Here is a 25,101-nt window from a genome sequence, read left to right as displayed (position 1 = left end):
CCGCCACCGCTCGCCCGCCCCAGTCCTCTCTCGGGTCGGCACTTCCGGTTCCGGTGACGCTCGTCCCGTCATGGCGGCGCCCAGGGAGCGGCAGCGCTTCGGGAGGCGCTTCCTCACCGACCCCGCCCGCCTCTTCCAGCACAACGCCTGGTGAGGGCGGCCAGCGCCTCGGCCCGCTCCCGAGCCCCGGGCCCTGTGCGGGGACACCCGGGGCGGTGCTGCCCGGGGCGGCGGGGGGGGGGGGGAGCGCGGGAGACGGGGGAGGCCTCGTTCTCGCCTGCGGTCTGCGGTGAGGCTCCGTGGAGCGGGGGTCTCGGCAGCTGCGGACACCGGAGCAAGCCCTGGGGCTGTGGGTGCGGGGAGGGGAGGGGAGGCTGGGCCGGGCAGTAGGTGCAGGAGGGCCTTGTTCTGTCCGGGGTGATGATCCCCGTGGCGTCCCGAGCCTTCCTCTGTCCCTTCCAAAGCGGTTGCGATGGTTCAGGCTGCCTTGAGGTTGTAGGAGAATGGGTTGGTTTGCAGCAATTGCTTCATTGCTGTAGTTAGTAACAGTTAAACTATCTGCTTTCAGAAATCTCTAAACCCTTCTCCATTTGTTAGTGGCTAAGGTGTAAATTGTACAATGATCATGGCACCCACCTGCTCCTGGAACAGTGTGAGATGATGCTAGGTGTTAGCTTGGAATGGGAGGCTTCCTTTGGAGAAAGCTGTTTTCAGATATGTTAAACACCCGAATTTCCTGGGAACTGGAGGTGATTTGCATTTTGGACGGACATACCTCCACTTTTGGTCTCTGGCTGCTGTTCCTTGTTAACAATTGGGTATGTTTAATGTGTAATAAAGGGAGTATGCGCATATATCAGCTTGTCATTCATTTTGGACTCCATTCTACCAAAGATAGGTTGCAAAAGCATATCCTCAATGCTGACTTCCTGCAGAAACTCCTAGTAATCTAGCTTTTCCACACACTTGACACTTAAGTGTTTGTTTTGTGAGTTAATATCAAAACACTAATTTCTCCTGAGGCCAGAATAGTGCTTCTTGGTCTTTGTATTCTACTTTTCATTCACTTGCTTTAATGAAGAAAGGTCAAGTGAATCACTTTAATGACTCCACAGCTGTGCATTCACATTCAAGTTATTAATGCTTGTTAATGCTTTAAAGCTTCCTGCATATTTTTCTCATAATTGGATTTAAGAGAACACTTTGCCTTCCAAATAACCAAGCTGCCTTTTTTGGTTTAACTTCAGAAAAGGTATTTTTCTAAGGCAGATGGTCTGCGTTGGTGACCCCCATGAGTGGAAACACACAAGCACCTACCTGTCCATCACCTGCATAGGAACAAGTGCTTTTCACCCTGTGATGGTGGCAGTTCCTCTCTCAGGAGGCCTGTTTGCGCTGAGTGCCCTCCTTTGTTTACAAGAAGGGTTTATTTCCTCTCAACTTGGTGGAGCATCAAATAGGAAAAAAGATTAGGGGACAGATTGGGTGTCTCTTGGGATCTCTCCCAGTTACATTGTTTGTAATGTTATGAGAGCAGTTCATTCAGAACTGTGCTGATAGCTGTTGTACTGCTGCTGAGCTGGAGTTAGAGCCTGCAGACGAGCTCAGAGCTGTTTGGAAGGTTGTCTGGACCTTTCTCTTTTCTCTCTGTCTTTGCCCTGTGATTCTCAGCTGAGTAGTTAATCTTATGTTTCACAACAGGGATAATGTGGAATGGTCAGAAGAGCAGGAAGCCAGTGCCAGGAGTAAAGTTCAAGAGAACAGCTCACAGCTATTGCCACAAGATAAACAAGGTACTTTTGGGCAGTCTTCTAATGTTGAGTCTTGACTTGTGCATGCAAGAGTGGAACTGTGTCCAGAGCTACATATGCATCATCATTTATTCCTCCCTTCCCCCCTCTTTGAAATCATTCAAAATACATTACCTAGTTGTTGATAATGAAGAATGGAGAAGGAGGAATCTTTCTGTTCTTAATTTACCTCTCTGTGATTGCTCTACCTTCTCCAGCAGCTCATCCTACTGGAACAGAAATGGTCTTAGCTTGGAGGAGTCATCTTGGATTGAGCTTCTTTGTTCATGCTGTGTGTGTTTAAATACTTGTTCGTGTTCCTTGTCAACAAGCTTCTTTTGCTGTAGTGCTGTTGCGTCTGCTTATTTTTGCTCTCTAAAGCTTAACTTCTAGCAGTCAGTCTTCTGTTACTTGCATGCTGTGGAGCTATCTGATAAAAGCTCAGTTTTTCTCTTAAGAAGCTCTAATAAAGTAGTGTCCATATCTCTCTACCAAGTGAGTAACAGCATGATAATGGTTAAATGAGAAGTGAGGAATAATTATCTTATCATGATGGAAGTGTTTATTGTCAGAGAGGCAAAAGAAGAGATTCCAGAGGTTTAATTCCCTCAACCTTGGCTTAAAGGATATTTATATATCCAAAATGCAATGCTTACCTGAATCTGAATCAAGCTAAAGGTGCACAGCTCTATAGTCAAGTAATACAGCTGAAGCTGTTCCGATTAATGGTGAAGCTGTTCTGGTTAATAACGCATCTTTCCTCCACACCTCTTGCATATCATCCAGTCCCTTAAATGAGGGTGAAATGGCTTCCTGTTCTTTGGTATGATAAGAGACTTGTTTGATGATGATCATATTACATCCTGCTGAGCTCTAGGATGGATCTGTTCCTTTTGTCCAAATGAAATTGAGTGTGTCATCTGTAAGGCGATGCTGAACACTACTGGAGCTATTGAGACACTTCCCATATAGCTTCCAGTTGTGTTCACAATAGCAAATTTAATTATACCAAAGAGCAACCCTTCTAATTTCTTGGATTCCCAGAAGTATCCAGCAGTTTCTATTGTGATGCCCATTGTGTTGAGTTCATTTTAAAATCTGGTTAACATTAAAGGATGCTGTCTGTCATGCTTTGAGAATCTATATGCAACTATGAAATCGTGGAGCAATTTGCTGTTAGAGCAGTTTGTCAGGTCTTCATGATGTATTTTCCAGACTGAACAATGGAGGCCAGTCAAATTTTGATGGTTGCTATTCAGTGGGAAGCGTGTGGAGACAATGGGATGGCTGAAACGTAGGGAAGCCAGCCCAGCCAACTGTGCCTGAAGGGTCTGGTACTTTGGGAATCACTAGTGTCCAAGCAGGAGAACAAAGGCAAGCTATTGGTCATTATGGCTGTATTATTCTGTGGACTTCTTGGGGCTGTCAGTTTGTTCTGAAGAAGGAGAGAAGCTCTCTGGGGTATGTTGAAGATGTGTCTTCTGGCCGGGAACAAAGAAAGAAGTGGAAGAGTTTCTTGGTTTCCTTTTGAGGCTCCATAATTACCCCCCCATACAATTCAGGGGGTCCCTGGTTGTCTTCCTGTCTTTTGTGAACAGTTACTTTTGTTTGCCCTTCTTCTGCAATGTGAAAGGGTGAGTATGGGCTTGGTTTTGGGGGTGTCCTTACAAAGACGAGCAGCCAAGTCAGGAGTCCTTATCAGAAAGGTCTCTGGAGGAATCTGGCTCGCACGCCGATGTCCCCACGAGCTAATACCACAAAAAGGGTTTTGAAACAAGTGTTTTGTGAACTTTTCTGGCATAAGTTGTGCAGGAAAGTCAAACTGAAAAATGAATATGGGCATTTATTTTGCTTTAAATCTGTTTCTTGCATGATCTTGCATTCGTATTGTTACTGATCCTTTATTCCAGTGCTTTGAAAACGCTAGGTTATGAGGTAAAGGAGCTTTAAATAAAGCTTCCACACATGCAGGTTGCAGTACAATAGCTCTTCAATAGTCCAACGTCCACCAGAATTCCACAGTAATTTGACACAGGAAGAGCACAGTGTCTTGTTCTGTGTTAGACTGTGGCAGAAGTGTGGCTAATCCAAAATGGCTGGGCTGGAATTTTGCCCCAGCACCTCAGGTAAGCATCCCATTGCAGTCAGGCCGTCATGGGATTGTTGGGGACCAGCTTTGCATATCCCTACTAATACATGGAAGAAGTGACAGCTCAGGAAGGAGTGTGCCAGGGGATGAATCAGTAATGCCCCTTCCTCTGCCATTAGCAGTCACTGAGTTCTCCTATGCAGATAGTAAACTGACTTGACCCTGCATACTTACTTGGAGCTATGGTGAGATCATAACACAAGCTTACTGCTTTAGTCCAGTATCAGACATTAAAATGTCTTTCAGCTTGGGGTTTAAGGGCAAGGCTTCTTAAAAGGAGAAAATTGTGGTAGTTGAGATAGAGATTGTTTTTATTTATAGTTCTTTGTGCTTCAGGGGTAAATCCTACTAAAAATATACATATGACTGACTTCTGAGTTTTCTTAAAGACATTTTTATCTGTATTTGGCTGAGGCTATGTAGTTTTCCAGGCATTCTTGGCTCATCCTAGTATCTCCTTTCATGTATCTTCTAAACACTTTATGCTTTTCAAAAAGACAAATAAAACTGCAGTTCAGATACTAATGCTGCTTAATTTCTGTTAACCCTGCTCCTTGTAGATGTTGGAGAGACGTTATCCATTCTCACATACAGTTATCATCTCTAACTGGGGCAGAATCATTTGTATTCAGTAATGCACTTGTTGCTGTGCAAAGATGGCTGAGGAGTTGCATGCAGTTGAAACGCACTTGGGATGTAAAGCACAGGGTGCTGGAATTAGCTCTTCTGAGGGACAGATAACTCATCACATCGGTGAGAATTCAGGAAGCCAGTTGGATTTGTAACTTCCCATGACAAAAATAGTTTCCCTAGAACTGTGCTTCATCTGAAATCTGCCAAGGTGTGTGGAAATAATTCACTGGATGACTTGAATTTCATTAGATCATGGCTTTGTAAATGTTCTTCCAGCTTTCTGTAATATTCATCTTGCTCCAGGAGTGTGTCCACTTGCTGTGAAATGATAATGCTTGCTGCTAAAGTTAATTCTTACCGTCTGCAGTCTGTCCTCCTTAGCTCTTCACTACTACTTTAATGGCAGTGGTCACTTTTGTTGACCCTCCTCTTTTGTTTTCATTTCATAAATGTGTGATGCTCTAACATGCACGGAACTGTGGAAAGCAAAGTGCTGCAGACTGGGCTCTAGCAGTATCCAAGTTACTGTTAGAGATGGAAGTAAAACCTGGATTTCTTCGTTCCAGCGTCCTTCAAAGAGGCCTTTTCTGTAGCCAGCTTCCTTTAAATCCTGCCAGGAGACAGACACTTTCCTCTTCTGCCTCTTTCCTCTATTTTAGTCCTAACAAAGTGACAGTGAGGATGCAGGCTGAGTGTTGATGTGAGCTGGCAGGACTTAAATAAAGGTGATTTTCAATCCATGACCTTACCTATTAAAGCAGATTGCTGAATAGATGGCTGCAGTGATCATTCACTGTCTGAACTGATTAAACTCCGAGACCTTCTGATTTGACTGCTGGTGATGTTTTTGTTTGTGTTCACAGAGGAATATGAGGTGAATGCTAAGAGGTACTGGGATGACTTTTATAAAATCCATGAAAATGGCTTCTTCAAGGACAGGCACTGGCTGTTCACTGAATTCCCTGAGCTGGCACGTAACAGGAAGCCATGTCAAAATGGGGATTCTCTGCATGAATTTAGTAACAAAGAAGAATCCAGCAGCAAAGAGCTGGGAAGCTGTGAAAATGGACATTGTTCCTTGGAAGCCAGGGCAGAGAATGAGTTAAACCTGATAAAAAGCACACCTAAGATCTGCACAGAGAAGTTGGCTACACAGAAGTATAGTGAGCTGAATGAAGGTGATGGGGATTACCCAGGATCATCTGCATCTTACCGTATATTAGAGGTAATAACTGTAAAAAAGAGTTACACATGGAATAGTCCCTTGTGTCAGTGTCAGTGTGACAGGGACTGTCACATGTATCATTGGCAAACAGCAAGTGAATGGGATGATTGCCCTAAGTCAGTAAACCGCAAGAAATAGAAGGCAGCTTAGAACTGAATTAAACCATTAAATCTGTTGGGATTCTTTTGGTTCAGGCTGTGAATTGGCAGAGCACAAGGGCCATAAGAAGTTTGAGAGTTTAAAAGACAAACTGACTATCAGATGTTGAAATAAGCATTTAAAAGTCACCTTTTGAAAAGCTGATTCTTGTCTGTATAAAGCTTTTCCCTTGTCATGTATGTTTTACATGTTTTCACTGGCTCTTGTCACATCTTGGGGGGTGTGAAACAAAACAACGAATCCAAGAATGTAAAGATGCTGTTTGCTTTGTTCCTTATGGCCCTTGTAGTAATGGGGAATCTCACATACAGGCTTTGTCCCTGAAAAGTCTGTAGGACTTCTAATAGACAGCTACTAGCAACCTTTTGCTCTGTCACCTCTAGTTTGTTCACTGGGGATACCACTGGTTTTGTTGAATGCTTCACCTTCTATGTAAGTTACACCCACCCATGGAGAGTCAATATGAATTGTCCTTCAGGTTTGTTTAATCTGTGGCTTTAAGACTCCCTCAGACTTTGCATTCATGGTCATTGTGGCTTTCCTGTCTCATCTGAATGCTTAAGTAACATTGTCACTGCAAGCCATTCGTGGTGTTTTCAGCTCAGTCTATTTCCATTTTACTGATTCCTTAAGCATACAGAGGCCAGTTCCTCAAACCCTTCTCTTCAAATGGGAACAAGCAGAAGGAATAATAAGGCAGAATCAGAATAGGCCTAGTCGTAACTTGAAGCAGAGCCATCTAGTGAAGGAAACTTCAAAACAGCAGGTTGTAATTGTAGGAAAGAAAGTTCTCCCTGCATTGCTCTGATTCTCTATGGAAGTGAATGCAACTAATCCATGGCTTTTGCCAGTGCTTCAGTGACTCATACTGGCTGTTACGGTTGGGATTCCAGCAATAACAGTTTTCAAAGGAGTAACAATATATAGCTTGTTAGTGAGATCCCTATGAGAACCGGCTTAGTGGTTTCCCACAAATGCTTATACATAAACCTGCTCCTCAGAGCTGAACATACTCAGATCTTGCAAGGAGATTTGCAAAGGGTCACTGCTGTGCTCAGCTGTTACTCGTGAGTTGCTCCTTGGTCCATGGCTGTAAGGGGATGATTTGGAAATACCTGCATGGGAGATGCTGAAGAAGTGATTTTCATTCTGTGTACATCTGCTTTGTGCAGGTTGGCTGTGGTGCTGGAAACACAGTCTTCCCAATTCTACAAACCAACAGGTAAGTAGTTCTCAGTAGGCTTTTACCTGCATGATGCACCAGCCTCCTAAAAACAACTGGCAAAGTGCTGCATGTGTTCTTAGCTTAGACAGTCTCAGATGCAAGTGGTACCTTTGCCATCTGCAACTTCAGATGATTTTGGTTTGACCTTGGAAATACTTGATCTTAGAATGCAACCCACAAAACATAATGCAAGTTTATATGTCTCATTCTGAAAGCATTTTCACACAGGCCTTAGCGCCTGTTCTGGAAGGAAAAGTAAGCTGTGAGCTCCATATGAGAATAGCTGGGGCGTAAAGGAGTGACTTGATCCAACAGATTTTTCACAAGGCATTATTAACAGAGATAGGCTAAAGCCTGGGATTTCTGGCTCCCAATTCTGTACTCTGTGTATTTGAGACATTTCTTAATCCCAGTGCAGCACCTTTATATAAATGATGATCATTTATTTTCTTTCTTTCAGTGATCCAGGCCTATTTGTGTATTGCTGTGATTTTTCTACTACAGCTGTGGATCTTGTCCAGGTAAAGTCAGTGTTGACTTGTGCAGGTAGGAAGTACATGGTGCCAATTGCATGTGAACACAGATATATCACAGCTGTGTAGCTGTGTTGGCAGCTTTCTTTTCTTTAGCTAGCCCTGATGCTGACCCTTGCACTGGTAATAAGGCAGATGAGCCATCAAAGATTGCAGAAATGAGGGAAGTTGAAGCTCTCAAAATGTCACACTGGCAGCAGACAACTCAGCCAGATTTTCTTTCCCCAGTGGTTGGCAGCTTTTTTAGCTGAGTAACTGCTCAACCTTGAAAACAGTCAGGCTATTTTTTAACAGGAACTGAAACTGGTTTTGGTTTGTGTGTGTGCTGCTGGCACTGCAGTCCTGGGAACGTGGTTTGGGTGCTTCTGCACAGACAGCTGAGGAGGGATACTGTTTTCTGGGGAGCAGGAGTGGAATTTAGTCAAAGGACAAACATTTCAGGTCAGAACAGAACTGAGAATATATGAAGTATCAAGTGTAATCCGTCATTTTATGAGAGGAGATGAGATGGGAAGCACAGCAGCGGAGGCAGCATGCCATTTTATCCTCTTAAGGTGACACAAGCACTGTTTATAGAAGCTACTGCAATCTGTAGCAGCAGCTTTAGAAAACTACACAACTTAAGGCAGCCAGGTTTGATTTTGGTGTACAGGGAGCAGTTTGCTTGTATTTGAAGTGAATATTGATTTCAGAGACACAGAGGGGGGCCCTGACACTCTTGCTTTTGTATAGATGACTAGTTTAATAGTGTAAATCTCTCACTTTTTACCACTATTAATGGAAAATCTGACCTTATAATCATCCCTCAGTCCAGTACTGGGGTTTTGGCAGTGCTGATTGCTTGACTTGTTACAAGTCCAAAGCTCTTTGTAAATCTCCCATGAATACTGCCACATCCAGATAACACTGAGATCAAGGTCTGCTGCTTATGCTTTTATTTCTCTCTTCTTAAATACAGAACAATGCAGAATATGATTCTTCTCGCTGCTTTGTGTTCGTCCATGACCTGTGCAACGACCAAAGTCCTTTCCCAATGCCAGACAAGAGTCTTGACGTTGTCATTCTTATCTTTGTCCTCTCGGCAATTCTCCCAGAGAAGTAAGTTGGAATAATTCCTTCTGGCTGCAGAAGATAATGCATATAGGAGTTGAGCCCTTTAACAGTAGCTGCCCTCATAGCAAGCAAAAGTTCTGGTCCAGTTTTCCATTAAGCTTCTGAAAATGGCATCAGCAGGTACTTCAAGCTGTAATAACTCTTGGTGCAGGATAGGTGTGATTTGGAAGTGGGAAATGGCTATAGGTACGGTTGCTCCCCACTTCTGAACCCCAGCCACACTGAGCACTCAGCACCCATTTGTGGAATATATGCTGCTAGATTTTAAAGCTCAAAGGCTGCATTGATTTCTCAGATGGGAGATGGTGAGAAGGGAGGGGACAGGTTCAGGAGTGCTGTGATTTTGGTGTGACTCTTACAGCCTACTGCTTTTTGTTCCCTTCGGTTTTATTTCACAGCATTTTTCATGTTCACTCCTTGTTTTCCAGAAACCAGTGGAAATCCTTTTGTAATCAGTAAGAGAGAGCACTTAATCCTTGCTGTGGCAGGCTAAGTTATCATTGGAGAGAAAAACGAAGCAGAATCAGGGAGTGTCAGAAGTAAGGCAGCCAAATAAAATCAACTCACCTAAGTCTGAGAGAGCTCAGAGAAGTGCTGGCTTTTGGCTGCTCTTTGTATGAAGTCAAAACACATAAAACTTGATACTTTGTGGAAAGTACGAGCATCATTTTGCAGACTGTTGGCTAATTCTGTTTTGTTCTTTCCTCAGGATGCAAGGCATTGTTAACAGACTGAGTCGTCTTCTGAAACCAGGAGGGATGATTTTGTTGCGAGATTATGGCCGTTACGACCTGGCCCAGCTTCGGTTTAGGAAAGGTATTTTCTTCTCCTCTGAGTAGTCTTGCTGCATCACTACTAGGTGCTGCTGCTATGGAGTAGTGTCTGCCCCATGTAGAAGACACACAGTGTGTGCTGGAAGAAGTGCCTCTTGCTGAATGGCAGTTGTTGATATTTAAATGATAGCTGGTAACTGTTTAAATCCCTCTTCCCCTTAGGTCAGTGTCTGTCTGATAACTTCTATGTGAGAGGTGACGGCACCAGAGTCTATTTCTTCACACAAGGTAGGAAGCAATAAAACATCCTCTCTGACTCTCCTCACTTTTTTCTGTCCCTGTGCCCTCAGGTTTTGCCACTAGCTCTTTACACCCTGACTTCCTTGGAGCAGGGGGGAATGTTCAAGTGTCTCTCAATTGCACAGGGGCCTGGGCTTATCACTTGCTAATGTGAATATGGTGTGGTGAATTCCACAGTGGAAAATCCTTTTACAGAAAGACTGATGTGTTTACTGCACTGGGAGGGGTGGGATTGGAGGAGCTCTCCTTGAATCTTGTGAGATGGACATCACTTGGAGGAACTTCTCTTAGCTTCAGTATCCTCCCATGAGGAAATAGGTAGGACATAGTTGAGCACTGAGGCAGCCTCTCCAGTTCTGCTGCTGCTTGGTGTTCAGCAGAGTTGTGTTCTCCCTGCTTATCACCAATAGTGCCTCCAGTCACTTCCACTCTGCCCCGCTGCATGGTCAGTTTTAGAGCAGTGACACAACTGCAACAAACTCTTCCCTTCTGCAGTGCACAAGTCTGGTGTTTAATGCGTGTTTGGCAGACGCTTCACGATGGCAAGCATCTGATAAAAGAGCACAAGCTGGGACCTGTTACCCTTTTCTACAGAAACTCCATACAAATCACGTGCTCCCAGCCTGCAGTTGAACAAGCTCTCTGCTGCTCAGCAGGACTTGCTCTGGCTTTGCCCACAGCCAGTGTGCTGGGGCACCATGATCCTTATTTGCTTGGTCAGGAATACCTGCCAGTGTAAGTGCTGCCAGCCTCGAGGGCTCTTAGTGCTTTGATTGGGCCCCAGCAGGGTGTGGTTTCTGTAAGGATTTTATTCCCAAACTTAACCTTAATGAATCCCATTCCCCTCCAGCCTCTATAGTACACATCTCATTGCCACCATTTAAAAGCGTAGGGCCGATCCCATTCTTTGCTCTTGCAGACTCGGAAATTCTTCTGGGGAGAGTGGGGAGGGGGGAAGGAATGGATCTGTCCCTACTCGCCAGAAGATGCTCCCTTAACCAGTTACTAGAGGCAGTACCCATGTCTGAAAGTGCTGCTGTTTTCTTTGTCAAGTCTGTGTCATACCAGTTGTCCTCCAAATACTTCTTCCCTTCTTTGCTAGAAGGTAACTGAAAGGAAACTAGAGAAAGTGTGATCTTAATCCCCCCCCCATAGTAGATGAGTTAAGTCCTGTCTGATCTTTACGTTTCCCTGCCAGAGTGAGACGGTAAGTTTCCTCTGTTTCATCTTTCAACGTAGTTTAGCTCTCACTGTGAGCAGGCATCAGTTAGATGAAAGCTCAATCTCCTCCATCTCCTCTCTACTTCCAGATGAATTAGATGAGCTCTTCACAAGAGCTGGGCTGCAGAAAATCCAGAACCTGGTTGACCGGCGGCTGCAAGTGAACCGAGGGAAACAGGTGACCATGTATCGAGTATGGATCCAGTGCAAATACCTCAAGCCTGCTGGCCCTCAGCCGTGAGGACACGTGGCATGCTGCTTAGGTTGGAGCCTCTTTGCGGCCACATGCAGTGTCTCCTCTTGGTGAGACGTGGTTTTACGGAGTTCAGCACACATGAGACCTCAGTGCCTTTTCCAGTGCTTAGCATCACTTCCAGGGAGTGGAAGGACGGATGCTTTAAGAGGAGATCAAGCAGTGCTTTAGATGTCTTGCTGCTGGTCTGAGTTTTTAACTTCTTTATGGTTTTAACAACGTAAGGAATGGTTGTGCTGTCTTCCAGCAGCTGAGCAAGTTGAGTAGTGAGTCACTCTTACTCTGCATTTCCACATGAAACAGAAGGAAAGCTTTGACCTTACCTCTGTGTTGTGTACTCCTGTCTTGGGAACAAAAACCATACAAATGGTAAATCTCCTCTCTGCAACTGGTCATGAGGCCTAATAGGAATCCCTTTCCCAGCTTATCTCATGCAGCTCTCTTCTGCTCATTCACGTTTGTGCAAATCCACAAGTTAAAAATGCCTCGATTGAGGCCAGGAGCTGAGACCATGCTGGTTTCTCTTTGCCACCCTCCTCCTGGATGCCTCATGGTGTGCACACAACCTGCGAAGAAAGCAGATTATGCTGCTTTGCCATCCCTGCCCTCAAGGGTGTTCATAGAGGGAGCTAGCGCACTATAGCGCAGGTGCCACAAACATATTTAAGGCAGGGTCAGGTTTTTGAAGGGGGCTGATGCCAGTTTGGGGCACCTCCAGAGCATCACAAGCAGCTCATGGGAGCAGGGTTTCCCCAGAATTCCCTGCTTTTTCTGCAACCCCAGGTCACAGACTGTATTGCCCTGTCCTGGTGGTGTGCTAAACCCAAGCAGACAGGACACCTATCTTGGATAAGAAATCTGAAGTGTGTCTCCCACTCTTGATTCATTTCTTAGAGGAAGCCAACACTGTGGCTTTCTGAAGGTATTCCCCCACCTTTGACAGCAAATATCTTTTACCTCAGCTTGTTTTCTTTTGTTATTTTTAGGGTGTGGTACAACAAGCATTAGAATAAAGTTTGTGGTAGTGCTTTTCAGTGCTGGTTTGATATAAGTCAGGCTTCCCCAGAAGCTCATGTGCTTCTGCACGCCTGATCTGAAGGATTTGGGGCACCGTTAGGTAACTGCAGCTTTGCTCTCTTGTGTTATTCTCATCTCTCAGGAAGGGAAAGCCTTGGCTGGTATCTGCTCCCTTGTTTTAGATCATGAAGCACCAAAGTCTGTTGTTTGTGCGCCGCTGGCTGAAGAGCAGTTTGTGCTATACAGAGTGTGTATGGTTTGTTAGCTAGACACTTGTATTTGTAGCTTACAGTTGCCTAAGAATAACTGTCAACTCTAGCGACATAGGTTATGAAATAACTGCTGTCTTGAAACAGAGGAGAAAGGGTAGAAAGATGAGGAAATGCCATTGCTATCTTTGGAGAGTCAGCAGGAGTCTGGAGAGTCAAACCAGAAGCACCTTGATGTGTTAAAGGGGTTGTAGCAATACTCTCTGCTGGGCATGTGGCAGCATGATAGGTTCACAACTTCTATGTTGCTGGGTCACCCTGCACATGTTAGTGTGTGTGCTGCTTCTGGGTATGGACACTTCAGCCCTTGCTGTGGAAAGGTGACCCAGCAAATCCATCCACACCACAGAGGCAGGCTGCAGAGCTGGGGTGGGAATAGGAATGCACCACTGCTCGTTTTAATATATCTAGCTCTTCAGTAATATTGGAAGGGAATCAATCAAATAACTGGGAAGAGCATTCCCATTCAGCTTTTTCACTGTATTTTCTAAAGAGACTTTCCAGTGTCTGAAATGGACACAAAATAGGCACATTTGGTTTCTGCCAGGCACAAGCCTGACCAAACCCGGAAGCTGTGCAATCGCTGCTGTGTTTTCATGCTAAACCTACAAAGTCTGGTTCCTTGGCAAGGTTGGTACCTCAGGCAAGGTCTAGGCAAAACAGAGCTCAAGGCTTCTGGGAGCAGAGCAAGCTCATGGCTCTTCATCTTATCCAGGCAAAGACTCAGGCTTAGCAAAAGGAGTCTTGTGAGTGTTTGACGTGACGTGACTCATGTAACCAGCTCCGTCGCTTCCAGTGAGAGACCTCCCATGTGTTACTGGTGCCTTCTGCAGTTCCCTGGGGTCCTTTCCCTCTTGGTCCCTGGAGGGAGACCTCCTCCTGGGATAGCTTTATCTCCTTGGAAGGAAAATTATTGACTGGGGTAAACAAGCAGCATAATTAGTGGGAATTAAAGTAATTTGAAAAATGCCTTATTAATCATCCAAAGGCTTGTAAGCAGCGCAGGAAAATATGTTCTTAATTATAAACATGATTTATTTGAAGTTGATGGACTCCCCTTTAAATTTCAACTCCCAAATGGGAGAAAATGAAGGCTAGTAATTTATTTGTTTCTACTTTCAAGGCTCCATCCCAGTTGCCTGCCTGGTTTTGACTTGGGCTTCATGCAAAAACTTGCAGCCCTGTGAGCCTGCAGCCATTGAAGTGGCTCTTTGCCTTTCTTAATGCTCTTCGTCCTGCTGGAGTATTTAAGCACTCACTTGACATGACCCGTGCTGGGCAGACATACTTTTGTTTCCAGTCCTGTTCATGGTGTTCAGAAAGCAAGAAGTTAATGGCCTTGAATTGAGCCAGGCCTCCTACAGACAGGTACTGCCTGAGCTGCCTTCATTAATCTCTGCCAGCTCCTGTTCTCTCTGAAGCTGCTGCTCTCCTGCCACTCCAGCCTTGCCTCCCACACAGCTCTGCTCAGGTACCTTGGTCCTGACTTGCAGCGCCTTCTGCCATTCCCACCTTGGGCCTGCTGAGCAGGCTGGGTTGCACAACAGCTTCCTAGCATGTTCAAAGGGAATCTCCAAATTGGCTTTTACCATATTAAAAAGCCAGGTTAAGTGCCTTTTTTCTCTTCCTTTTTAGCAGTGTAACATTAGCTTTAATGCCATTCTGAACATATCTGCTCTGGTTTTCTTTCCAGCATTCCAGTCTTGTGGTCTGTGGCTTACAGGCAGTGCCAGTGTAGTTTGTTGAACCTCCCAAGCAGAAGAGATGATTTCATTGCTCTTCAGAGGCACTGCCCCTCCGATTCTGGAGCCAGACATTGTTCCACTTTGGGAAGTCTGGTCCTGGCTCTTGCCAGAGGATAGTGGATTTCCTTGGAGGTTCGTAGATTGTTTTGGCTGCAAGGGAACTTTATCATCACCTATTCTGACCCTTTGCATAACCCTTTCATGTAGGGATTATGGCATTAAGCCTGTCCTTCGGAAAGGCTTTTCATTCCAGCCATGATGCTGGGGGCTCCAAGGAATGGCGAAGAACCCTTTGACATCGATCTCCGCACAGCATCCTGGTTGGAAACTGGGAGGCAGGAAGGGAACAAGGAAGGTAAAGATGACAAGAGGCTGTGGAGTATTTCTGATACCATTACTTCAAACATAAAGAAATTGTAAATTCCACTGAAAATTGGAGCTTTCTCAGGATCTTCCCACAGAGAAGTGGGAAACAGCAGCAGTTCTGAGTGATTTGTATTGTTACAACAGTACTCATCAAAATGCTTCTCACAGAAGTATGTGAGACCAGACATGTGTCTTCTCTCTCAGATACTTCAGCTCCACCTTCTCAGAGTATGGCACCACCATTTCTAATTCTGGACTTAGTTGCAGAGCTCCAGGATAAATGAGACCTGGTTATTTTCAATAAAGAACCTCCATGCATGCATGCCAGTGGCTTTTGGCAGCGCATCCTAACTAAAGCCAAAAGAGCATCTTTTTGTTGTTGGCATTGGGATGAGCCCTGACTGGTCCCCAGCTGAATTCCCTGCAGGAATCACAGACCCAAACTGAGTGTAACTTTGTCCTGAGCACAAATGAGAGATGCACAGGATCCAGTGCCTGGAAGTGAGGGCATGGATGGGGATATGGCCACAAGGATTAAGTTATTAAGGGGGTTGTGGAGCATCCTTCCGTCCCTGTAAAGGCAGAAGGAGTGAAACTGAGTCATGCAGTCTTTTTTGTTCTGATCAGTCAGCTAGGCCTGATTTGTCAGTCCCAGCAGTGCCACCACTTTTGGTTTGGTGCCGTAATGGGGAAGATTAATCCAGAAGAGAAGACACGTGGTCAGGATCAGTTTTGCTATTATAGCTATTCACCTACCCTGACAGGGGGTGTGCTTGGCACATGTCTTTTGGTACCGTGTACATAGGATTCTGACTCCAACAGTGTTGTCATGTCTGTTTTCAGGGCAAGATGGAAATTACTACAAAAGCAAGGAGAAGGAAGGAATTTTTTGGAGGACTCCCCTGTGCTCTAGAGGCAGAGGAATTGTGAGCTCTGTGTTTCACCAGCAAAGCTCTGGAGTTCGTGCTTTGCTCTTGCTGAAGGCAGTAGGTTCCTTTGCTAAGTGCCTTGCTGAATGGGAACTTGTATTGCTGTGAAAGTGGGACACAGCACAGGAAATTACCTGTGTAGGCAACAGTGAGTGCTAATCTGAACTAAATAGGATAAGCCATCTTTGTTATGGAGAGCACAAGCCAGCCCTGGCAACTTGGCTGGAACACAGGCAGGGAGAAGAAGGAAGGGAATCTTAGCCATGTGTGCCTCTGCTTTCACCTCGTGCCCAAAGGCTGTCTGCTATGGCAGGAGGTGTCATGCCAGTGAAAGCTTTTACTCTTGAAAACACAGTCTTTGATGCTCAGTCGGATGAGAAGGAACTGGCTGTGGTTGATGGCAAAGATCACTGGCAAGTCTGACGTGTCAGCACCTGTCTGGAGCTCCCAGCCTGTTGGTCCATAGCTGTTTCCAGGAAAGAAGAACATCCTGGTGAGGTTGGACCCTGCTGCTCTAAACTGTGCTCCCTGCTATAGAATAACCCCAAGGAGTCTTCACTGCAAGCACCAACACAGCGTGTGAACACCAACTTGATTTTGGGGTGGGGTGTGAGCAGGACTGCAGTCTCCAGGTTGGTTTAAGGGTTTGTAGTCCAAAGGATCCTTGTGGCTCTTGCATCTTCATGTTATTTTTCAGCTCATGTGGAGTGGAAAGTTGCTGTTTGCATCCCAGCCCTCTGTAGAGGGGAACACTGGGTGATGTGCTCTTCAGCAATGAGTGCAGAGGTTCCCTGCCACCCTTCTCCATGGGCACTGCATGTGGCTCTCCTCATTTAGAGAGGAAAACTGGTTGTTCTCTCCTCAGATTATATCATCATCCATGGGACCAAGCACAAGGCATGATACCCAGCCTGCAGTCTTTACACAGCCACGTGTTTCTTTCCACACTCAGTGCTAAGGGTCGATGTGAAGAGGTCGATGTAGATTGAGGTTGCATGGAAAACTAAACGTGGCTTTTCCTTAACTTCAAATGACTTCTTCCCTACTGAGACAGGCCTTATGAAGGTTGGGATGTATTTAACAGTCACACAGAGGCTGAATATACTTGCAGAAGAAATGTGCATGCTCCAGCTTTACAACAGGAAGTTGATTTAATTTTTCTCTTACACAAATCTCAGAGCAGTGTGTTTAATTGAGCCTTTCAAAAGCCCTGTAAGGTAACATGCTATTGTGCTCATTTCAGGCAGGAGGAAGAGAAGCAGGGTCAAATCCTGATGAGAATAATACCCTCTTGTATTCTAGGAAGCTGATAGTGAGGACAGGGAAAGACTTGCTGGTAGGCAAAGGAGACTCACATCATTTCAGGTGTGTGCAGCAGAAAACTAGTGGATTTTGCCAGTACCATGTGCTTTGGGGAAGGTGGACACAATCACAGGGCTGTGAATTTTGGTTTCCCTCAGCCCAGGGCATGGTGTTTGTGCAGATCCAGGTACCCCTACATGGGGGCTGCCTCCTCCAGCAGGCAGGACATTTGCTCCTTTGGATCAGGGAACTGCTCTGAGGTTGCACTTGGCTCGCTGCATGTGTGGAGGCTGAGGGACCTGGATGCGTTCCTACTGGGTTTGGGTATCAAAGCCTCCCTAATGGGATACCTGAAGGTGTAGACAGAGGGAGGGGCAGGAACAACCTCCCAGATAAACTCCATTGTGTGGGAGGGTGGAGGCTCTCCGAATGGCCTCAGGAAGGAGTCAGGCGATGGCATGTTATCTCTGAGTAGCTGAGATACCAGCCTTCTCCCTGTCTAATGGAAATGAGGAAAAGACCCTTTTAATGCTCTTAGGGGAGGGAAAGGCTGTGCTTACTATGCTTACTAGACACTGGAGAATCCACACAAGGGTGAGCTCCTTTGAATGCCCCAAGTGTTGCCCACTTCGCTTGCAACTTAGGTGCGAGAGAATCCACTCTGCAGACAAAGGTTGGCATCTTCTGGCTGTGATGCTTAGAGGTGAGGTCACCCCACAGTGCTGAAGCCTTAAGAAACATGTTAAGAGCTGAAATATTGTGGGCTTTATCCTCTGAATGGCTGTAAAATGTTTGTATTTGAGAGGACTGATGCCAGGTTTTAGATTTGAAAATCTATTTGATGCTTTCCTCAAGTCCCCAGCTCCTGGTGTCCTGTTATCACTGAGGAATCTCAAGCTCTCTTTTTGTGTATGTGTTACGTTAGGGCAGTACATTTCTAGACCTCATGGTAGCACAGAAATGCTGGTGAAATCTCAGAGTATTTCACAGCCTGGAAAGCAAATGCAGGTCACCAAAAACACATCAAAAAGAGCAGGAGCTTGGCTCCTGGTGTTTTATCTTCACGAAGTTCAAGATAGGGGGAGCTTGTTACATGTTGTGTTAAAATACCTCAAATCTTTCCAAGTTCTGGTCCAATCTGGCATGGGTTAACAGTGGAGCTGGGGTGTGAAGGCAGGGGTTTGCCCTTCTGTTTCTAAGCTTGTGCTACCCGAGGGGAGCTTGTGGGGGCAGCTCCAGTGGAGTTCAGTGACAAAGGGAATTGCTGTGGCAGCTGAGTAGCTCTTCAAAACATAGAATCCCAGACTGGTTTGTGTTAGAAGGCACCTTAAAGCTCATCCAGTTCCAACATGTGCCACAGGCAGGGACACCTTCCCCTAGAGCAGCTTGCTCCAAGCCCCTGTGTCCAGCCTGGCCTTGAACACTGCAGGGATGGGGCAGCCACAGCTTCTCTGGGCACCCTGTGCCAGCACCTCAGCACCCTCACAGCAGAGAACTTCTTCCTTATATGTAACCTGAACTTCCCCTGTTTCAGTTTGAACCCGTCACCACTTGTCCTATCACTCCAGTCCCTGATGAAGAGTCCCTCCCCAGCATCCCTATAGCCCCCCTTCAGATACTGGAAGCTGCTCTGAGGTCTCCATGCAGCTTCTCTTCTCCAGGCTGAACAGCCCCAATGTTCTCAGCCTGGCTCCATACAGGAGCTGCTCCAGCCCCTGATCATGCTCGTGGCCTCCTCTGGACTTGCTCCAACAGCTCCATGTCCTCCTTATGTTGAGGACACCAGAGCTGCACACAGTGCTGCAAGGGGGGTCTCAGGAGAGCATGATACAAATGCGATGTGCCAAGGATATAGCTGACACCCAAGGTGAGAGCTGCCATGGGGGATGTGATAGGAAGCATCAGCACCAGCTGATGGTGGACCTGGAGAGCAGGAGGAATCTGGCAGAAGTGATGGTGGACAAGGGCTGGCTTGTCCCCATGAATGATGTACTGCTTAATCAGCCATGTATGATCTGTGTTGCTCATAACCATATAGTCACCAGCTCTCAAACTAGCTCCTCTAAAAGGACCAGAGCTCAGGGGCTCTTACAAAGTGAATGAAAAAGGGGGAAAACCACAATAGTTTTTGTGTGTCACTCAAGTATGGGCTGGAAGAAGTTTTCCTGCATGAGAATTGTGGAGGTCCAAATACTCTCTTCTCTTGCTGGGCCACAAAGTCAAATGTACTGAAACTGTTCCCAAACTGAAATACTATGGGGAAAAACAAGTTGAGATCAACGCAGTTTTGCTTTGCCAACCTTAACGGTTTTACTTTTGGTGCTTGATCAGCTTTTAGAAGCAGCATCTTAAAAGCTGACACTCAAATTTTTAATGGAATCTGAAGTTTTCTTACACAAAATGATTAAATCTTTACCTGTTTCAACCACTTCGAATGAGAAAACCTTTCCCTGTAAAACCAAAACCTCACAAACTCCCTTGTTCTTGCCAGCACATTCCGGTAAGTTGGCTTTTCTTATTTAGAAAAGAAGCTGGGGGATTAGCTCCTGCAGGAGATAATGCCATGAAAATAAAGATCCGAGTGTGCTGTGTCTTAACTACTGCTAAATCTGGTTTTACCTTGGAGACCATTGCTGTTCCAGGGAACCCAGTCCCCTGCTTTGGGTTGAAGGGACCTTAAAGTTCACCCAGTTCTAACCCCTGCCATGGGCAGGGACCCCTTCCACTGGAGCAGCTTGCTCCAAGCCCCTGTGTCCAACCTGGCCTTCAACACTGCCAGGGATGGGGCAGCCACAGCTTCTCTGGGCACCCTGTGCCAGCGCCTCAGCACCCTCCCAGGGAAGAGCTTCTGCCTAAGAGCTCATTTCAGTCCCCTCTGGCAGGTTAAAGCCATTCCCCTTGTGCTGCCCCTATTAAAGTTGGAGGCTTTAGGGGCAGCATCCAGGAGAGCTGAGGGGTTTGATCCCTTTTAGAGCTCCCAGATCTCCTCCCTCCACCCAGCATCAAACAGAAAGGCACAAATGCAGTTTCTACCTCCCTGAACAATGTTTAGTGGCAATGGTACCAATCAGCACTCCCCCAAACGGCTGTGATGAGTTCAGCTGGTAGAATATTGCTGTGAAAGACAAAACTCAGGAGTAACACCCCAAAAACACAGCACACATTAAAAAGCTTAAAACACAGGAAGCCCAGCGTGTGAGAGCAGGCAGGGAGCTCCACAGCCGGGTGTGACACCAGGCTAACATCACCAGGCTGGGAGCACAGCGTTCAAATACAACTTCCCTCCCTGGCGCCCTCGGAGAGCGGTGTTCCCGCGATGCTCCACCAGCTTTCCCTCTCAACTCTCCTTTCCAGCCCGCTGCTAGCTCGCTCCATGGCGGAGCAGAGGTGATGGATGGAGGGACAGCCGGACATCCCTCGGCTGGATCCGCATCCATCGCTAATCCGCGCCTGCCTCCCCTTGGACAGGCCTGGCCTCTTCCTTTCCCAGCAATGCCCGGGTTTATCCCCCTTCTCCCGGGTTTGTTTGCTTTCCATAAAGCTGATTCAGCCTTCGAGCCCAGCGGGTTGTCCCGCCCGGCAGCGGCGTTCCGCATCCTGCCCGCAGCGCTGGGAGTGAACCGGGATGGGAATGCTCCGGTGCGAGCCCCCGTTTGTCATGTCTTAAATGGGGGGGGGGGGGGGCTTTTCCTATCGGTGCCCGGCCTTTGGAATGCGAGGCAGGGCAGACAACGGGAGCTGCTGGCACCAGGGCTGTGCTTCTCAAGCGATACCCAAACACCATCAGCCCCATAGAGCGGGCCTGGGACCCTGGGGGGCTTTGTGGGGGTCCCCGAGGGGGGTGGTGGTGCTAGCTGCCCTTGCACCCTCCCCTGTGGGATGAAGGCGGGTTTGGGAGCAGGGTGGCTGTGGGAGATGGGGACAGGAGAGGGGGTGAAAAGCTGGGGGGCGGGGGATACATGGTGCCTCCCCTCTATGGGGACACGCTGGGGGGGCAGATGAGCCACTGACCCCATGGCACACCCTCTCTGCCCTCCCTCCAGCCCCTGTAACCCCCCCCACGCTCCTGTTCCCCCCAGGCCCATGTGACCCCCCCTCAGGTTCTTTGCCCCCCCAACCTGCCTGACCCCCCCAAAACTCCTGTCCCCCCCCCACTCCTATGTGACCCCCCCCCCCCCCGGCCTTTTAGCCCCCAAGACCTGCCCTGACCCCCCAGGCCTCCTGCCCCCCACGCACCCGCCTTACCCCCTCCCGTACTCTGGTCCCCATCCCCGTACAGGCCCCGCCCCTCCTCAGGCCCCGCCCCCTGACCTGCCCCCGCCCCCTCCCCGCGCTGACCTGCCCCCCCCCCCCGGCGTGCAAATCTCGCGAGACTCCGCGCGCTTTCACTAGTGCGTGTGTGTGTGTGTGTGGTGTTCACCAATCGAGCCGGGCCGGGCCCTCAGCGCCGCGGGGGGGGGGGGGGGGGAAGCACCGGCCCCGGCACCTGCCCGCAGCCCCCACACACCGCCCCGCGCCCTCCCCACCTGACCCCGGCCCCGCCGCCGCCCGCCGAGCCCTCCCCCCGGGCCTTTGTCCTGCCGCGAGGCCTTGCGGCTGCCGCCGGCCTGCGCGCACCCCGGCCGGGCGAGGTTCCTTACGCGAGGCCGGGGATCCGCGGCCTACCCATCCCTTTTCCACCCCCCATCTCCATACCCGCCCCGTCTGCCTTCCCCGCCCCGGAGCCGGCGAGGGGCGAGCCCCCACCTTCCCCCCCCTCCTGCTGCCGCAGCCCCCCCATCCCCTCCGCCCTTCTCCCCCGCGTGGAGCCCGGGTGCCCGCAGCGGCGGCGGCGTCTGGCTCACGAGAGGCCGCGGAGCCGCCCCTGGCCTCCCCCTCCCGCCCGTGCCGCCGCTGCTGCCGCCGCAGCAGGTTCCCTCCCTCCCTCCTCCTCCTCCTCCTCCTCCTCCTGCTCCTGCCCCCGGCGGCGGCGGGATCCGAGCGGTGCCCGGGGAGCGCTCGACCCGGGCAGGAGGGGAGAGGAGCAGCAGTAGAGGCGGCAGAGCCAGGTGAGACAGCCCCGGGGCGGCGGGGGTAGAGCGGGGACCCCCTCTTCGCCTCCCGCCCTGGTGCCGAGCCCGAGGCCGCCCTGGGGGCGGCGGGGCCGGGGCGGGGGGGGGGGGTTGGCGGTGGGTGGGTCGGGGGAAGCCGGCAGCGACCCTGGGCCGCGGGGGCCGCGGGGGGCGGAGGCTGAGGAACGCTCCCCGGCGGTGGCTGCGGCGGGGCCGGGCCGGGGTCACGGCGGAAGGGCCCGAGGCCTGTGCCCCGAGGCGGCGGGAGCGAGGCCTGGGCCGCGGGTGGCCGCCTCAGCGGGGCACGGCTCAGAGCAGGCCCCCAGGGCTCCCAGCGCGGCCCGGCCCGGCGGGCGGGGGGTAAGAGCAGGGTGGAGGCGATGGGGGGGCCCGGCCTGGGGGCCTTGGGGCGGCAGGGGAGGTGAAGGGGCTGGGCACGGCCTGTGGATCCCCGGCCTGGGAGTTGAGGCGGTGCTGCCGGCGGTGCCGGGGAGGAGGAGGAGGAGGAGGCAGGCCGAGGCGGTGCAGCAGCTGGCAGCGGGGCAAGGCTGCTCACTCACCGGCTGGTGTGCTAACGCCTGCCTCTTGTTCCCCGTAGTGGGGAAGGGAGCCTGGAACAGAGGAGCCGGGGAGGGCAGGGAGAGGGGATTGGGGCAGCCTCCCAACGGGGAGCTCGACCCTTTGGAACTTATGGCAGCCCCTTCCCCAGACCGGCATCGCAGCGATGGGATGTGATTCCCTCCTGGATGGTTGCCTTCTGTAATGGGGGAAAGACCTAGGAGTACTTTAACATCTTTGCGTTCATGGCTTGTCTGTCATTTTCCTCGGTGCACAGATTTCCTGTTTTGAAAACTAGGCTGCTGGCTTTGATGGGGTTTTAAAGCTCAGTGTACAATTAGGTTTCTCTAATAACCACATTTGGTGTCCCATTAGTTTGGGAGGCTTGTTGCTGGTTTGGGGGAGCAGTTGTAAATGCCCCCTGGGATGGATTCACTTTGCCCCCCTAGAACTTAGATCTGCAGGGTTTGGAGGAAACGGCAGGGACAAAATGGACAGTTAATAAAAGGAACAATTGTACACTGCCTATTCTAGAGGGCACTTGCTGCCCTTCAAGAACTTTCCTCATCGCCTCTGCTCTCCATGCAGAAAATCTTTATCTTCTCTTTCCTTTTTTCCTCCTTGGTTTTTTTTTTTCCTTACCTTAGTCCAGAAAATGAAACTGGAACAGACATTTCTGGAAATGAACTTGATTGGTGCAGTTGGGAAGATGTGATTCACAGTTATAATGAACACTGAAATTTGGCCCATTTTTTTATTCACGGTTCAGGCTTGAATTTGTACATGTCTTCATTTTTAACCTGTTTATACTGATAAAGGTTTTTTTTGACAACCCTTCAAATAATGGCATTTCTTGTGTTGGATTTCCAAGGGGTACCCCAGGTACACAGTGTATCGAAGCAGCTGGTTCACTAAATGTATCTGATGCTTTACTCTAAAAGCTTTAAACAAGCCTTGTTTTCTTCTAATCCCTTTCTGTGCTTGGAAGAACTGGAGCTGTTGGTGAAATCTGGAGTTCAGGAAGCTCTAGGATTTCCAGGATTGGCCAAAAATAATTGATGGGGTAAAGAGCGCTGCTTTATTTTTTGCCCTCCTCATCATGCAGCATGGATGAAGAACTCTGACGGTTTTAGTCCTAAGACTCTGGTCCCATGTTTTCCTTTTAATAAAGCATCCAGTGGGAGAAACGCGACATAATTGGTTTCTTGGATGTGGAGATCTTGAAATGGCTGGTAGAACAGATAGGAGAGGAGGCTCTCCAGCAGGGTTAAAGTTTAAATACAGTAATATGGTGGCAAAGTCATGTTATTATTGCACAGTAACCTTGCTTTTCGCTGGCAAGAGAAATGCTTTCTACGTGGTTATGCTGCAGAACAGGCAGTCTTGAGCCTCCTCAGTGGCACGGAATATTAAATCCCTCTCCTTTCCTTGCATTGCATAATCTGAATGTTGTTCTCCCGTAGCAGCAGAAATGATGGAAGAATTGCATAGCCTGGACCCACGAAGGCAGGAACTACTGGAGGCCAGGTTCACTGGAGTCGGGGTTGCTAAGGTGAGTGTGAGTATCTCTGGTTACGGGCATGACTGCTTGTCCATCCTGCGCTGCACTGTGGTGCTTTAATCTACACTGATAGTTTTGCTTTGCTAGCAGAATGTTTTATAGTAGTAGTTGTGTTTTGACCGCTAACTTGCTTGAAGTTTGTTGAAGAGGATTGAAAATGGGATCTCTATGAGCAGACGTTTTACTATACAGAAGATTTTGGGTTCTAATTCAGTTCTTAGGAGTTGCTCCATCTTAAGACAGCGTGTACACCTGCCCCAAAAAACGCTGTGACAGCTTTTTCTGTGGAAGTGGGAACCTCATCTGTCTCCTCCTTTCCCAAAGAAGGCACTCCAGAGCTGAATTTGGCCACTTGTTAGATACAATTTCAAGTGTACTGCGTTGGATACACCATGTAACCAGACATAACATATCCAGGAATTTGTTCAGTTCTTTGTGGGTGCAGTGGGCTAAAGTTGTGTGCTTGGTTGCATAGAACACACACACAGCAAAGGACTTAAAGGTGAGCTCTTCTGTGTCTGTGACCCACAACCTGCTAGTAAAATCCCATCTTTGTCCTCACATACAACTTCCTAACTGTTCAGCGGCTGCCCTTCTTGGTTGAGGCACTTAACAACAACACAGTGTGGTTGCTTGATATATTATTGATTAATAATTAGCTGTGAGTTCTCCAGATGTTGTTGGTAGCATTAATTGATAGTCTCTGAGCAATGAAATGGTGGCAGGACTCATCTTAAACTAGGTCAGTGATAAGGAGTTGACTTTTAAGGAAGATCCTGAGTTTGGGGCAATATCAAGGTAGACGGTGAAACAATATATCCCTGAGAGATAATATTCAGAAACCTCTTAGAATTATTTGGAGAAGGAACTTTGTAGATGCAAAGCAAATCAGAACTTGAAAAAGGGTTTTGTTTGAGTTCATACTTCTC

At 48.3% G+C, this 25,101-nt stretch overlaps 2 protein-coding genes across 14 annotated transcripts in view; both read left to right on the top strand.

The window, feature by feature from the left end:
- Positions 1-24: 24 nt before the first annotated feature.
- On the top strand, positions 25-11,696 carry LOC134165557 (tRNA N(3)-methylcytidine methyltransferase METTL2). Its single transcript, XM_062622501.1, has 9 exons — positions 25-150; positions 1,702-1,793; positions 5,436-5,797; positions 7,129-7,178; positions 7,642-7,702; positions 8,673-8,812; positions 9,537-9,643; positions 9,823-9,888; positions 11,211-11,696. The coding sequence occupies exons 1-9, from the start codon at positions 71-73 to the stop codon at positions 11,360-11,362; spliced, it is 1,110 nt and encodes a 369-aa protein (XP_062478485.1). The 5' UTR covers positions 25-70; the 3' UTR covers positions 11,363-11,696.
- Positions 11,697-21,481: 9,785 nt separating this feature from the next.
- The window catches only part of TLK2 (tousled like kinase 2), a 42,949-nt gene continuing 39,329 nt past the window's right edge, over positions 21,482-25,101 (top strand). For 4 of the 13 annotated variants that reach the window (XM_062622490.1, XM_062622495.1, XM_062622496.1 and 1 more), the window contains exons 1-2: positions 21,483-22,050; positions 24,075-24,163. In XM_062622490.1, coding sequence (XP_062478474.1) covers positions 24,083-24,163 — 81 coding nt within the window. In that variant the 5' untranslated portion in view covers positions 21,483-22,050; positions 24,075-24,082. Of the gene's footprint in view, positions 22,051-22,257; positions 22,414-24,074; positions 24,164-25,101 lie in introns of those variants that run through there. The other 9 variants (XM_062622499.1, XM_062622500.1, XM_062622489.1 and 6 more) reach the window with 8 other exon arrangements.

The sequence above is a fragment of the Pezoporus occidentalis genome, unplaced genomic scaffold (assembly GCF_034315485.1).
Source record: "Pezoporus occidentalis ecotype Australia unplaced genomic scaffold, CSIRO_AGI_Poc_V1 ctg242, whole genome shotgun sequence".
NCBI classification, from domain to species: Eukaryota; Metazoa; Chordata; class Aves; order Psittaciformes; family Psittacidae; genus Pezoporus; species Pezoporus occidentalis.
Note: the sequence above shows the minus strand (reverse complement) of the source record. Positions and strands in the feature narration are given on the sequence as shown.